The sequence below is a fragment of the Rhinopithecus bieti genome, unplaced genomic scaffold, assembly GCF_001698545.2.
Source record: "Rhinopithecus bieti isolate Rb0 unplaced genomic scaffold, ASM169854v2 scaffold_15146, whole genome shotgun sequence".
Lineage (NCBI taxonomy): Eukaryota > Metazoa > Chordata > Mammalia > Primates > Cercopithecidae > Rhinopithecus > Rhinopithecus bieti.
Window position 1 is genome coordinate 867435 of NW_016808195.1, and position 15765 is coordinate 883199.

Consider the following 15765-nt stretch of genomic DNA (forward strand, 5'->3'; position numbering starts at 1 on the left):
CAAGAATCACTTGAACTCAGGAGGCAGAGGTTGCAGTGAGCCGAGATCGTGCCACTGTGCTCCAGCCTGGGCAACAGAGCAAGCCTCTGTCTCAATAAAAGAAAAAAAAAAAAAAAAAAAGTATATTTATCAATCTTCTTTTATAAATCACAGGCAGCTCTAGAGGGGAAAAGTTTAAACTCTAATAAGTTACATTTTAAGCTCCCAACCACATGCCTTCAAACAATCCTCTAAAAAACCTTACCTGCATAATTAAGTTTGAAAATAAAAACGGAAACAACTATATAGAAAACACTTATGCTTCAGTCTTTACAAAAGAAAAAATAACATCTGTATAGTATTCATTATTTAACTCCCTAAATGCGAAATTCCTTTTTAAAGTAACTATCCAAGGAAAATTGTAACAGTCGCACAAAGTGGGGCAAAAAAGAAAAACTTTTTTCAATATATATAATATATACATAAAATATATATAACTAATATATATAATATATATATATATCATATAGTATATATATTTTTTTGTTTTTTTTTTGAGACAGAATCTCGCTCTGTCACCTAGGCTGGAGTGTAGTGGCGCGATCTCGGCTCACTGTAAGCTCCGCCTCCCGGGTTCACACCATTCTCCTGCCTCAGCCTCTTGAATAGCTGGGACTACAGGTGTCCGCCACCACGCCCAGAAAATTTTTTTTTGTATTTTTTAGTAGAGACGGGGTTTCACCATGTTAGCCAGGACAGTCTCGATCTCCTGACCTCATGATTCACCCGCCTCGGCCTCCCAAAGTGCTGGGATAATAGGTGTGAACCACTGCGCCTGGCCGCAAAATATTTTTAAGATCAGACAATCTTGATTTCAATTTTGTATTAATACATCACTTACAGCAACCTACTTGACGTTTTCCAAATAAATTAAATGCAGCATAAAATAATCTTTTTTACAGGAGACCAAGGTGGGAGGATCACCTGAGGTCAGAAGTTGGAGACCAGCCTGGCCAACATGGTGAAACCCCATCTCCATTAAAAATACAAAAAAACTAGCCAGGCATGGTGGCACACATCTGTGGTCCCAGCTGCTTGGTAGGCTGAGGCAGGAGAATCGCTTGAACTCAGGAGGCAGAGGTTACAGTGAGCCGAGATCACACCACTGTACTCCAGACTGGGTGACAGAATGAGATTCCATCTGAAAAAACAAAAAAAAAATCCTCAAAGAAAGGTTACCTAACAACTTATTTTATTTTAGTCTTTAAATCCTTTTCAAATTCAGTCATCCAGCACTGACTAAACACTGACCTGTACTTAACAGGATTCAAAGCTGACAATTTGTATTTCCTCTTATGAACAAGTGGGTTTCACTACTGCCAGGTCCAGGCCAATCAAGGCAAAACAGCATGTTATCTAACTTAAGACCCAGGACCATATAGAAGAAATATGATTTCCAAAAATGTCCAAAGTTCACTATATTGAACTGAAGAGTAATTAATGTTTACAGCAAATAGCTGTTGCCTGGGTGAGTGAGGAACAGAGAACTCTTATTTCTAACTGCCAGGTTAACTCCCTAGCAAAACCATAAACTAAGTGGTATGGCAAAATATAGTTAAGTACATTTTAATTAGAACAAGGTTTTCAAACCCTGGAGAATTGTGTATCATTCAAAAAGCCATCTTGCATATATCTACTATTATCTAACATTTACAATCTTAGGCAATTTTGCTTAAGTAACCTCTGAGCCTTGGTGTCTATCTATGAAATGGGGATTAATAGAATTTACTTCAGCAGATTTGCCAGAGTTAAATGAAACAATGTAAACAAAGTATTTGGCACAGGACTTAGCATAGAAATTGAAAATACATAGTAGCTACTATAAAATACAGAAACTAAAACGTGGCAACCTTCTTAGATGGTAGAAATATGCAGGAAAAAATAAAAATTTAAAACCTCATACAGGCCAGGGGCGGTGGCTCACGCCTGTAATCCCAGCACTTTGGGAGACCAAGATGGGTGGATCACGAGGTCAGGAGATCGAGACCATCCTCGCTAACACGGTGAAACCCCGTCTCTACTAAAAATATAAAAAATTTAGCCGGGCATGGCGGCGGGCGCCTGTAGTCCCAGCTACTTGAGAGGCTAAGGCAGGAGAATGGCGTGAACCCGGGAGGCAGAGCTTGCAGTGAGCTGAGATCAAGCCACTGCACGCAGTCCAGCCTAGGCGACAGAGTGAGACTCCGTCTCAAAAAAAAAAAAAAAAAAAAAAAAATACATTAAAAAAACAAGAAATATGCAAAAAAGGTGAAATTAAGTATTATAGGGATTGGCCGGCGCGGGTGGCTCAAGCCTGTAATCCAGCACTTTGGGAGGCCGAGACGGCAGATCACGAGGTCAGGAGATCGAACCATCCTGGCTAACACGGTGAAAACCCCATCCTCTACTAAAAAATACAAAAAACTAGCTGCGAGGGGCGGGCGCCTGTAGTCCCACTACTCGGGAGGCTATGAAGCAGTGGAGAATGGCGTAAAAACCCAGAGGCGAGCTTGCAGTGAGCTGAGATCCGCCACTGCACTCCAGGCCTGGGTGACAGAGCAAGACTCCGTCTCAAAAAAAAAAAAAAAGTATTATAGGGATTATGAGTTTTAAAAGGCTAAAATCCACTATTCTACAGTAAGCCAACTACATAAAATTGGTTCAAGGGTAAAGAAATGAAAATTATGGGCTACTTAAACTTATAGATTCAGGAAATCATTTGCAAGACTAATTAGCAGCTTTCCAACAAGGATTTAGATCAGCCACCTAAGCTGCCCATCCCCACATATGATTGCTTAGTTTGCAGTGAGGAGATCTCAGCTCACTGCAACCTTCACCTCGCGGGCTCAAGTGATTCTCATGTGTCAGCCTCCCAAGTAGCTGGGATTACAGGTGCATACCACCACGCCCGACTAATTTTTTTTGTATTTTTAGTAGAGACGGGGCTTCACCATGTTGGCCAGGCTGGTCTGGAACTCCTGGCCTCAAATGAGCCGCCCACCTTGGTCTCCCAAACTGCTGGGATTACAGGCATGAGCTACCGTGACCAGCCTTAACTGGAAACCTTTAAAATAGGCTTAACCAATTGATTGTTCTATTAAATACTTTGGCAAACTACCCCCTAAAAATCAGTTATCTCCAAATGGTCCAAGAATCTTCTGTGTCAGAATCACTTTGTTTAAAATGCAAAATGATGGAATGAAACTCAGAAATCTATGCACATTTGTTTTGACAACCACTGCCCAAAAGTGTTTAGTAAAGGCATTCTATATTAAATCTACCTAGAACGTAACTTAATCTCCAATTACTTTCTTGCAATACCTGCCACTACAGCAAGCTTCTATTCTCCTGGTACTGTGTGTCTGAATTTACTCAAGAATTTAGGGAAAACAGGATAAATGAATACCAAGAAATAATGATGCACTTTATAGACAAAAATAACTACTAATACATCTTTCATTTTCTATCAATATGAAATTAACTCAGCCATTACAGTGAAGATAAGCACATTGACTCTTTAGCAGTCCCCACAGAAAACCTGATCTTAGGAAGATTAGACCTTGTTTCAATAAGAGCTTTACTTTAAAATAGTACACAGTAAAGTACAGTCTTATTTACAGTAAGAGGTTGAAAACCTCATTAGAAACCCCAAGTACAGCCGGGTGCAGTGGTTCACGCCTGTAATCCCAGCACTTTGAGAGGCTGAGGAAGGCGGATCACGAGGTCAGGAGATCAAGACCATCCTGGCTAACATGGTGAAACCCCATCTCTACTAAAAATACAAAAAATTAGCCAGGCATGGTGGCGGGAGCCTGTAGTCCCAGCTACTCAGGAGGCTGAGGCAGGAGAATGGCGTGAACCTGGGAGGCAGAGGTTGAAGTGAGCCGAGATCGTGCCACTGCACTCCAGCCTGGGCGACAGAGCGAGACTCTGTCTAAAAAAACAAAAAAAAAACAAAAAAAAAAACCCAAGTCCAGGCCGGGCACAGTGACTCATACCGGTAATCCCAGCATTTTGGCAGGCCAAGGATCACCTGAGGTCAGGAGTCCGACAGCAGCGTGGCCAACATGGTGAAACCCCGTCTCTACTAAAAATACAAAAATTAGCCAGGTATGGTGGCAGGCACCTGAAATCCCAGCTACTAGGAAGGCTGAGGCACAATTCTCTGTTTGAAAGCGGAGGTTCCAGTGAGCCAAGATCACACCACTGCACTCTGGCCTGGGCGACAAAAGCGAGACTCCATCTCAAAAGTGAAAAAAAAGGAAACCCCAAGTCCAATAAAACATACCTGGGCATAGTTTGTGTATAACACATCTAGTTAGTGTATAAAATCTACTTTTAAGTTTTATTTTTAATTCCATAATTTATTAAAGGATTCTTTATTTTTTTTTTTTTATTTTTTTTTTTTTCTAGAGGAGCCTCTCCCTAGACAGAGCAGGGCTAACCCCATAGACAGAGTGGCCTGGAGGATTCTTTTAGACTCAGAATGAAACCAGGTTTAATGCTCAACTAATAATCACTTCTGAAAAACATCGTATTAATGCAACATGCAATGGAAGAGCTCACTCTCAACACATACTGCACAGTAGTGGGCGACCTAAAGCTGTGTGGGTCATGGAGTGACTGGCACTTGCCTCTTGTGTTTCACTGTGTAAAGCCTTTATTGACATCTTGGCATAGAAGCAAAATAATCACCAAAAAAATATTACTTGTAATGTACCACAACACAATCATTCAAGCATACTACTCGAGGGCCTAAGTTCTCAACCTGGACACTGTAGTATAAGCTACTGATACCACTACTCACTGCTTCACCAGAATGGCTGTATATTTTTCCCACCAAAAGAAGGGCTATTGCACCATACGTTTCATGGTCTCTGTAAAGAAAAGAAATCATTGTCTTGGTTTATATTTCCTCAAAAAAACAAGTAAATTTTCTACAAATTGCTTTTAAGAACTTAGTGAAAACTGAAGTTTCCTAAGGAAATCATCAATTATTTTTAATGCAACAGTACCCCCATGTACACACACAAAGTCGGTATTTGTAAAAACATCAACTCTGAAATACAGCTAGCTACACCCTTTAATACACATATACCACAAAATTAAAATGCACAAGTATTTTTTTAAGAGATGGGGTCTCAGTATGTTGCCAAGGCTGGTTCAAACTTCAGGGTTCATGTGATCTTCCTGCCTCAATCTCCCAAAGTGCTGGGATTACAGGCAAGAGGCACCATGCCCAGCCATACAAGTTTTTATTTATTTTTTTCTTGAGATAAGAGTCTCACTCTGTCACGGAGGCTGGAGTGCAGTGGCACGATCTCAGCTCACTGCAACCTCTGCCTCCCAGGTTCAAGCAATTCTCGTGCCTCAGCCTCCTGAGTAGCTAGGATTACAGGTGCACACCACTACACCCGGCTAATATTTGTATTTTTAGTAGAAATGGGATTTTGCCATGTTGGCCAGGCTGGTCTCAAACTTCTAGCCTCAAGTGATCCACCCGCCTCAGCCTCCCAAAGTGCTAGGATTACAGTCATGATCCACTGCACCCGGCTACACAAGCATTGTCAAGCATAAACCTTTACTTCATGATTCCTTGTTTCCTGTCACGTCCCCCTCTCCCCCCCAAAAAAATGATTCAGAAAGACGTTTCAGGATTTTCTCCTTTTTTTCCTCCCATTTAAAAGCTTCTGCAAGATTTTTAAGGATTTCCAGGTGGCTTTGTAACTATGAGATGTGAAGAACTACCTCTTCAGAAGCCTGGACTGAAGACTTTTGCTCTTTGCAAACAGTCTTGAGAGGTTCAATTTTCTTATGTTTGCAATTACTAAACTTGGGACTGTGTTTAAGGGATAGATCTAAAAGTTTGCCAGCAGGTAAGATATCCATAATCATTTCTACTGACCCAAAACAAGGAGAGGCTTTTAAGAGAGGCCTTGATAAGACTGTGGTTCTTGCCCTTACAGTTTGTTCCTAAGGGAAAATAACTATTTTAAAACAAGGAATTGCAAGAGGATGCAACTGGGAAAAAATTTATATATATCCAGAACGTAAAAAATTCTACAAAGTCCATGGATTAACAGTAAATTGCAAGTGAATAAAAGTAACAGCAGAACTATGAACAGATGAAAAGGACAAGAAAATCAACCAATTGCAATGTATGAGCTTTATTTGGATCCTAATTTGAAAACTGAAGTCTTGAGCTATTAATTCTGACAGTCCCTTTTTTTTTCTTCTTTTTTTGAGTCTTGCTCTGTCACCCAGGCTGAAGTACAATGGCACAATCTCAGCTCACTGCAGCCTCCGCCTCCCGGGTTCCAGTGATTCTCTTGCCTCAGCCTCCAGAGTAGCTGGGATTATAGGCACACACCACCAGGCCCGGCTAATTTTTGCATTTTTATAGTAGAGATACGGTATCACCATGTTGACCAGGCTGGTCTCAAACTCCTGCCCTCAAGGGATCCACCTGTGTGAGCCTCCTAAGATGCCTGTCAACAGTCTGACATTCTAACAGTGACTGAATATTTGATGATATAAAAGAATTATTGCTATTATTTCAGGTGCAATAATGGTAGTAAGATTGTTGTTTTTAAAGGTCTTATCTTTTTAGATATCTGCACTGGCCGGGCGTGGTGGCTCAAGCCTGTAATCTCAGTACTTTGGGAGGCCACTACGCCCGGCTAATTTTTGTATTTTTAGTAGTGACAGGCTTTCATCGTATTGGTCAGGCTGGTCTTGAACTCCTGACCTCAGGTGATCCGCCCACCTCGGCCTCCCAAAGTGCTGGTATTACAGGCGTGAGCCACCGCGCCTGGCTTTTTTTTTTTTCTTAACTCGCCAGGCACAGCGGCATGAGCCTCTAATCCCAGGTACATGGGAGGCTGGGGTGGGAGGATCGCTTGGGTCCAGGAGTTCAAGACTGCAGTAAGCTATGATCACACCACTGCACTACAGTCTCTGTGATAAAGCGAAACCCTGTCTCTAAACAAATAAATAAAATAATCATTAAGACAGTTTAGAATCCTGAAGGGATGCTTATTATATGTCAAAATTTAAAAAGCTAAGATTAAGGACAAAATGAGAACAGGAAAACCCAAACTGAATGTGTAGGGTTAATTGATTATTCTCATCTGCTAGCATTTAGACTATTGTCATTAGACACTGCTAATGAGCTCAGAAGCAGGCAGGTAATTTAAACGAAGAGAGCTGGGTATAAAATATAAAACAACAGTGGCCGGGTGCTGTAGCTTACGCCTGTAATCCCAACACTTTGAGAGGCTGAGGCAGATGAGCCTAGGCAACAAGGCAAAACCCTGTCTCCACCAAAAAGACGCAAATTAGCTGGGCATGGGGGCACGTACCTGTTGCTGCAGCTATTTGGGAGGCTGATGTGGGAGGATTGCTCCAGCCCAGGAGGTTGAGGCTGTAGAGTGTGCCACTGCATTCTGGCCTGGGTGACAGAGCAAGACCTTTTCTCAAAAAAAAAAAAAAAAAAAAAGAGGCTGGGCGCAGTGGCTCACGCCTGTAATCCCAGCACTTTGGGAGGCTGAGGCGGGCGGATCACGAGGTCAGGAGATCGAGACCATCCTGGCTATCACGGTGAAACCCCGTCTCTACTAAAAAGGCAAAAAATTAGCTGGGCGAGGTGGCGGGCGCCTGTAGTCCCAGCTACTTGGGAGGCTAAGGCAGGAGAATGGCGTGAACCCGGGAGGCGGAGCTTGCAGTGACCCGAGATCGCGCCACTACACTCCAGCCTGGGCAACCGAGCAAGACTCCGTCTCAAAAAAAAAAAAGAAACACCAGTGGAGGAGCACAGAGTAAGCTAGAGAATGCATGCTTCACTTAAAGGCATCCAGTTTTTTTCCTTTGTGTGTTTGTTTGTTTTTGAGACAAGAGTTTCACTCTGTCGCCCAGGCTAGAGTGCGGTGGTGCCATCTCGGCTCACTGCAAGCTCCGCCTCTCGGGTTCACGCCATTCTCCTGCCTCAGCCTCCCGAGTAGCTGGGACTACAAGCGCCCGCCACCGCGCCCGGCTAGAGACGGGGTTTCACCATGTTAGCCAGGATGGTCTCCATCTCCTGACCTCGTGATCCACCCGCCTCGGCCTCCCAAAGTGCTGGGATTACAGGCATGAGCCACCGCGCCTAGCCCCAGTTTTCTTTTAGACAGAGCCTCACTGTCAACTGGTCTGGAGTGCAGTGGTGCGATCTCTGCTCACTGCAGCCTCCACCTCCCAGGTTCAAGCAATGCTCCTGCCTCAGCCTCCTGAGTAGCTGAGATTATAGGTGCATGCCGCCACGCCCAGATAATTTTTTGTATTTTTAGCAGAGACGGGGGTTCGCCATGTTGGTCAGGATGGTCTTGAACTCCTGACCTTAGGTGATCCACCCGCCTCGGCCTCCCAACTTGCTGAGATTACAGGCATGAGCCACCATACCCGGCCAGGCATCCAGTGTTAAGTAAATACAATGCTAAACAAAATGTGATTTTAACCCGATACTAAAAATATCCTCAAAATCACTGTGTCATTTACGGGCCAAAGAAAACTACCTAGAAGACAGAAAGGACGTAACAAACCAGGATGGTACAGGGAACATCAGGCCACCTGGTCATTCTGTTGATTTTACGTATAAATTGAGGCACAAAGTTTGCTTGTGTCTAAGTGAACTGTCCAAGGCTAAATCAATTAGCCTAAGAACTAGGAAATGGAGCTTAGTAAGACACAATGATACGCCCAAAGTCACAGTGCTAATAGGAGAAGCTAGTACCAATATTAGAAATTAAAGCCCAGGCCAGGAGCAGTGGCTCATGCCTGTAATCCCAACACTTTGGGAGGCTGAGGTGGAGGACTGCCTGAGGTCAGGAGTTCGACACCAGTCTGGCCAACATGATGAAACCCCGTCTCCACCAAAACTACAAAACAATGAGCCAGTCATGGTGGCGTGTGCCTGTAATCCCAGCTACTCAGGAGGCTGAGGCAGGGGGATTGCTTGAACCAGGGAGGTAGAAGTTGCAGTGAGCCAAAGTCACGCCATTGTACTCCAGCCTGGGTGACAGGAGCGAGACTCTGTCTCAAAAAAAAAAAAAAAAAATTAAAGCCCAAGCACCCTAACACTCTGTCCAGGTCAATAATTTACTATTTAGTACCACTTTCTTTTCTTTCTTGAGTTACATGTGTTCAGCTCCTTTTTTTCACAGAATGATTCTCCTCAAAAATGTGTTCTCCAACCAAGTAAGTCTGAAAATAATGCAAAAAATAATAATACAACAGGGAAGGGAAGCATTTCAAATGATTACAAAAGCAGACTCTTAGTCATCCACACACATATTAAATCCTGTGTTCTAGACTCAAACACCTTTTCCACACAGTAGATAGCTCTTCCAATTTTACAAAGACATTTCTGTACCATGCATAACATCAGCATAAAATATGGAAGAAATTTATAAAAGCAATAACTAGCCCTTCTGAAGACTGAAGAAAAGCAGAAATACATTACACATTTAGTCTCCCAAATGTTAATCTCACTGGAGAAGCAAGAACCAAAACTTCAGAGCTTACTATGTATTCCCCTGTATTCAGCTAAGGAACTAGCAGAGTTTCCAGAGCCAGGTTTCACGGCTTTCACCCAACTAAAGAATCTGCTTGGCTCCAACACCCATATCCTTTCTATTATCTCCACACAGGCAATGAAATCAAGAGAAGCACTAACTTTCAGAAATATGCAACTTTCAGAAACATGCCATTCTTTACTTTCTGCTTAAACTAAAACTTAGCCCAACTAGCTTTCTAATATTCAAGTAGAAAAAGCAGAGGTTTTAGAATGGGATCAACCTACATTTGAATCCTTGCTTTGCCACTTACAAGTTAACTGGTCAAATTAAATGAGCTTCCATTTCCTTCTGTGTAAATTAAAAACACTACCAAGGTTATAAAAAAAACTAAAGCTTCTGAAGTACAATGTCTGGCATATAATGGGCACTCAGTAGAAAGCTCCTAATTTTTTACCTAGAGGTTGAATTCAATGGCCAATTCAAATAAGATACAAATTACTTTCAAACAACTGATGAATATAGCCTTAGTAGAGTCTAAACTATCTTGGCTGGGTGCGGTGGCTCACGCCTGTAATCCTAACACTTTGGGAGTGTAGAAGTGGGAGGACGGCTTGAGGCCAAGAGTTCAGACCCGGTGCAGTGGCTGATGCCTGTAATCCCCAGCACTTTGGGAGGCTGAAGCAGGAAGATCACTTGAGGTCAGGACTTCGAGATAAGCCTGGCCAACATGGCGAAACCCCGTCTCTACTACAATCCCTTGAACCCCGGAGGCCGAGGTTGCAGCAAGCCAAGATCACACTACTGTACTCCAGCCTGGGTGACAGAGCAAGACTCTGTTTAAAAAAAAAAAAAAGTGTTCAGGCCAGGCACGGTGGCTCATGCCTATAATCCCAGCACCTGGTGGGCCGATCACCTGAGGTCAGGAATTCAAAGACCAGACTGGCCAACGTGGTAAAACCCTGTCTCCACAAAAATACAAAAATTTGCCGGGCGTGGTAGAACATGCCTATAATCCCAGCTACTCGGGAGGCTGAGGCAGAAGATCATTTAAACCGAGGAGACCGAGGTTGCAGTGAGCCGATATTGTGCCATTGCACTCCAGCCCAGGGAACAGAGCGAGACTCAGTCTCAAGAAAAAAAAAAAAAAAAAAAGAGTTCAACCAGCCTGAGCAACATGGTAAGACCCCCATCTCTACAAAAAAAAATTTTTTAATTAGCCAGGTGTGGCCAAGTGCAGTGGCTCATGCCTAAAATCCCAGCACTTTGGGAGGCCAAGGCAGGCGGATCACGAGGTCAGGAGGTCAGGAGTTCGAGACCAGCCTGTCCAATACGGTAAAACCCCGTCTCTACTAAAAAATACAAAAAAATTGGCCAGGCATGGTGGTATGTAGTTCCAGCTACTCAGGAGGCTGAGGCAGGAGAATCACTTGAACCCAGGGGGCGGAAGATACAGTGAGCTGAGATCGCACCACTGCACTCCAGCCTGAGTGACAGAGCGAGACTCTGTCAAAGAAAAAAAAAAAAAACAGCACAAACTCAGTAGCCCTGGGTTCCAGCCTAGTCTCTGAAACAGACTGGCAGTCATGTCTCTATGCTGGATCTCAAGGTTTCGTTTGGATGAAAATATAGCTGGCTGGCTGCAATGGCTCATGCCTGTAATCCCAGCATTTTGGGAGGTCAAAATCAGAGGATCGCTTGAGCCCAGGAGCACGAGACCAGTCTAAGCAACATAGTAAGACCCCCATCTCTACAAAAGATACAAAAATGGGCTGGGCGTGGTGGCTCATGACTGTAATCCCAGCACTTTGAGATGCTGGGGTGGGCAGATCACCTGAGGTCAAGAGTTAGAGACTAGCCTGGCCAACATGGTGAAACCCCTGTCTCTACTAAAAATACAAAAATCAGTCGGGCGTGGTGGCAGGTGCCTATAATCCCAGCTACTCGCGAGGATGAGGCAGGAGAATCACTTGAACCCAGGAGATGGAGGTTGCACTGAGCTGAGATCACACTACTTCACTCCAGCCTGGGTGACAGAGTGAGACTCCGTCTCAAAAAAAGGAAAAAAAAAGTTAGCCAAGCGTGGTGGTGTGCACTTGTAGTCCCACCTATTTGGGAAGCTAAGGTGGAAGAACGCAGGGAGCTATGATCCTAGCACTGCACTCCAGCCTGAGCAACACAGCGAGACCCAACCTCTTAAAAACAAAACAAAAGAAAAAAAAAATCTCCTGGATCCATCAGTAAACCCCAAAACTGCACATGAAAGTGTGCAATCAATATTAGTGCAAATTACAAAATATACTGGCTGGTCCGTTTTTCCGGATTAAACTGTAAAAAAAAGGAAATCCAACTAGTCAATCATTAGTCCAATAAGAATTCCTTGAATTGCTAAATTTTAGAGTCACTGTGTTTTATTTCCTCAACATTTCCACAATTATTTTTTTAAGACAGGGACTCATTCTGTCACCCAGACTGGACTGCAGTGGCATGATCTTAGTTCACTGTAACCTCCACCTCTGGGGCTCAAGAGATCCTCCCACCTTAGCCTCCCAAGTAGCTGGGACCACAGGCACAAGCCACCATGCCTGGCTAAGTTTTATATTTTTTTTTTGTAGAGGCAGGGTTTTACCATGTTGCCCAGGCTCCTCTGGAACTCCTGCACTCAAGTGATCTGCCTGCCTTGGCCTCCCAAAGCAATGGGCGCCTGTAATCCCAGCTACTCGGGAGGCTGAGGCAGGAGAATTGCTTCAGCCCTGGAGGCAGAGGTTGCAGTGAGCAGCACTGTACTCCAGCCTGTGTGACAGAGCAAGACTCCGTCTTGGAAAAAATAAATAAATAATAATAATAATAGGATCCTTTCACTTCAGAATATTCAAATGGAAAAGGTTCATATTAGGAATAGCTCCTCCAACAAAAGAAATTGCTGTTTCTAAGCACTGATAGCAAGAGACCAAAACTCAATTGCAATTCTCTACCAAAGAAAATTTTTAAAAAATAAAGCACTAACACAATGAGCACTTATCCATTCCATTTCCAAAAACAACTTACCTTCTGCACCTTCCTTTTGCAGATTTGAAATCCAGATTCTCACACAATCACTGGCCATCTCTTCTGTTTCATTCAACAGCATACACACCACTGAGTGTCTCTCACTATTAAAGACATTAACAGAGTCCGGGCAAGGTGGCTCATGCTTGTACCCCAGCACTTTGGGAGGCCAAGGTGGGTGGATCACCTGAGGTCAGGAGTTTGAGACCAGCCTGACCAACATGGTTAACCCCATCTCTACTAAAAAGACAAAATTAGCCCCCAGCTACTTGGGAGGCTGAGGCAGGAGAATCGCTTGAACCAAGGAGGTGGAGGTTACAGTGAGCTGAGATCACACCATTGCACTCCAGCCTGGGCAACAAGAGTAAAACTCCGTCTCAAAAAAAAATAAGTAAATAAATAAAATACATCAATAGAAAGCACACTCACCTTATTCTGCTTTCTAATTATGAAAACAGAGGTGCAGGCCGGGCGCAGTGGCTCACGCCTGTAATTTCAGCACTTTGGGAGGCCGAGGCAGGAGGATCGCTTGAGCCCAGGAGTCTGAGACCAGCCTGGGCAGCACAGCAAGATCCCGTCTCTATTAAATAAGTAAACAAACAAACATAAACAGAAGTGCAAATGCCCTAATTCAAAATTATTTTTAAAAAAGATACTTGAGGCCTGGCACGATGGCACATGCCTGTAATCCCAGCCCTTTGGGAGGCTGAGGCGGGTAAATAACCTGAGGTCAGGATTTCAAGACCAGCCTGGCCAACATGGTGAAACCCTGTCTCTACTTAAAAAGTACAAAAATTAGACCAGCGTGGTGGTGCGCACCTGGAGTCCCAGCTACTTGGGAGGCTGAGGCTGAAGAATTGCTTGAACCCAAGAGGCGGAGGTTGCAGTGCAACAATATGGCGCCACTGCACTCCAGCCTGGGGGACAGAGTGAGACTCCGTCTCCAAAAAAAAAAAAAAAAAAGATATTTGAGATTAAATAATACAGAGTAACTGCTCTCATCTTTCCCCCGCAAACACCATACTTTAATATGAAATTTTAAATGGCTTTTTTACCCAAATGGGAAAGAAGGATTCCTGTGTCTTGATGGGAGAGCAAGCAGTTTAAGAGTAAAACATACTAATAAGCCATGACAAACAGGTGAGATACCATCAGAGTGTGTGCTGTTGTAGGAAACAGAATGGAAAGGCGTGAATGGGAGTCTCTGCACTTCATATCTGCAAAAGAAGAGAATAAAAAGGTTAACTCCAGACTTAGAACAGGTTCTCTTCCCCTGTTTAAAGCACAGCCCAAAAACATTTTAAATCAAAAAATGAAAATGTGCTGGTTAAGTCAAATTTGTAGATGAACTCAACCTTCTTGTCCTTATTATATAAACGGTATCCCAGGTATTAGAAGTTATTTGAACATTTTTATGCTACACCACCTTGACATTAAAGGATTTTTTTAAAGTCTCCAATCTCTTCTTTACACTTTTCTTAAAACTATCATTAAAATTAGCAAAATATGCTTCTCTGTTGAATGGTTAACCTAACGGGAATGACTTCTAACCGTAAGAATCACAGTTAAAAGGTTCATTTTAACAAATGCTCTTCCCCCTGTAAGGAGTGACAGGTAACCTTTTGGGATCCCCAATGTACACACCCCTTTCTCTAACCCTGCTAAAGGTAAACGTTAATTTGAGGACAGACAAGTGCCTCCTCGCAAGCAATGGCCCCCTCCCCGCGTCCAACACGCCGTTCTCTGCAAAAATCCATCTGCATCTTGCATTAACCCACCCGCACAGTGAAGGTGAGTCCAGGCCAAGTCGCAGAAGGCCGGGAGTGAGGGGTGAGACCTGTGAGCCCATCTGCACCCGCGCCCTCCCACCTGGTGGCACACCTGCCCCGCAGGCGCCCACCTGGGGCCGGGACCGCCCTCTCCCGGTCTCGCGCGCCTGCCCCACTCGGAGCGCGCGCCACGCGCCGCGCAGGACCAGAGGGCGGGGCCCCGGGGAGCAGGGAAGAGAGGGCTCGGGGAGAGGGGGCCGCCCCGGCTCACTCCCTCCCTGGGGACCCAGCGGACCGGAGCGTGCTGGGGGCGGGCGCGGTACCTTTTGGACAGATCCATGAGGACCCCGGAGAATAGCTTCTCCCCGAGGCGGAACGACACGACGAGCGCGTCCTCAATGATGTGGTCCAGCGTGACCCGCACCTCCGAGCCCGGGATCAGTTGCGACACCGTGGAGTCCCCGCCCGCCGGCGGCACGAGCGCCGGGGCTACGGGCTGAGGCAGCGGCGGCTCCTCGCGCTCCTCGGGTGCCGGGGGCTGCTCCGGCGGCGATGCAGGAGAAGGTGGAAGTTCGGGCCCTCCCTGAGGCGCAGCTGCAGCCGACTCCGCCACCCGAACGGACAGTTTCTCCTCAGCCTCCAGCTCCGGCCCCGCCGCCTCTGGGCTGCGGGCGAGCTCCCCCGGCGGCGGCGGTGGAGGCGGGAGCGGCGGCTCGTCGGCCTGAGGAGCGGACTGCTGTCCGTCGGTCTCGCCATCCGGCACAGACGCTTCAGTGGCCGTGACCGGGAGGGGGTCAGTGCCGGCCTCACTGCCGGGGATGGGCTCCATCTCCGGCTCGGCCTCGCCGGCGCCCCCCTCCCCGGGGGACGCTGCAGTCGCTGCCGCCTCTGCAGCCACGGCCGCCATTTTCTTCCTGGCTTCTCCCTCCTCCAACTCCGGCTGCAGCGGCGGCGGCGGCGGCAGCGCTGCTTGGTTCCCTGGGCCTTCCCCTCCCTCCCGCGAACACTTTCGTCCCGCCCTTTCCCTGATGCTCGTTTTTGGCACCTCGTCATTGGTTCCATTCTACACCCCTCCCGCACTTGTGATATTCCATTGGCCAGGGGTGGACGTCTATCATCTAGTCAGTCCATCCTTCCCACGCAGAGTAGGAACTTCTCATTGGCCAGATGTGTTGTCAAGTGTGGGATCTGAGTGGAGGAATAGGGGGCGGAATCCAAGGGGGCGGGGGAAGTCACAAAAGAGGAGCCATATACTCATCGCCTCTTGCTATTGGCTGGAAGAGGAAATAAAGTTTTATGGTTGGCCTACGCTCCTGCCCATTATCAGTCGGAGGTGGGAGAAAGGAGGCAATCATGTGGCGTGCCACTTCTTTCAAAGGCGC

The 15765-nt window shown here is 45.6% G+C and overlaps 1 protein-coding gene across 15 annotated transcripts in view; it reads right to left on the minus strand.

Moving 5' to 3' along the window:
- The window catches only part of PWWP2A (PWWP domain containing 2A), a 64232-nt gene extending 48832 nt beyond the window's left edge, over positions 1-15400 (minus strand). For 7 of the 15 annotated variants that reach the window (XR_001887960.1, XM_017885705.1, XM_017885708.1 and 4 more), the window contains exon 1: positions 14707-15377. Coding sequence is in view for 8 of the 15 variants with exons in the window: in XM_017885705.1 (XP_017741194.1) it covers positions 14707-15290 (584 nt within the window). In the remaining 7 variants the exon portion in view is untranslated. Of the gene's footprint in view, positions 1-4825; positions 4896-7379; positions 7399-9164; positions 9417-12614; positions 12809-14706 lie in introns of those variants that run through there. The other 8 variants (XM_017885710.1, XM_017885709.1, XM_017885711.1 and 5 more) reach the window with 8 other exon arrangements.
- Positions 15401-15765: the final 365 nt, after the last annotated feature.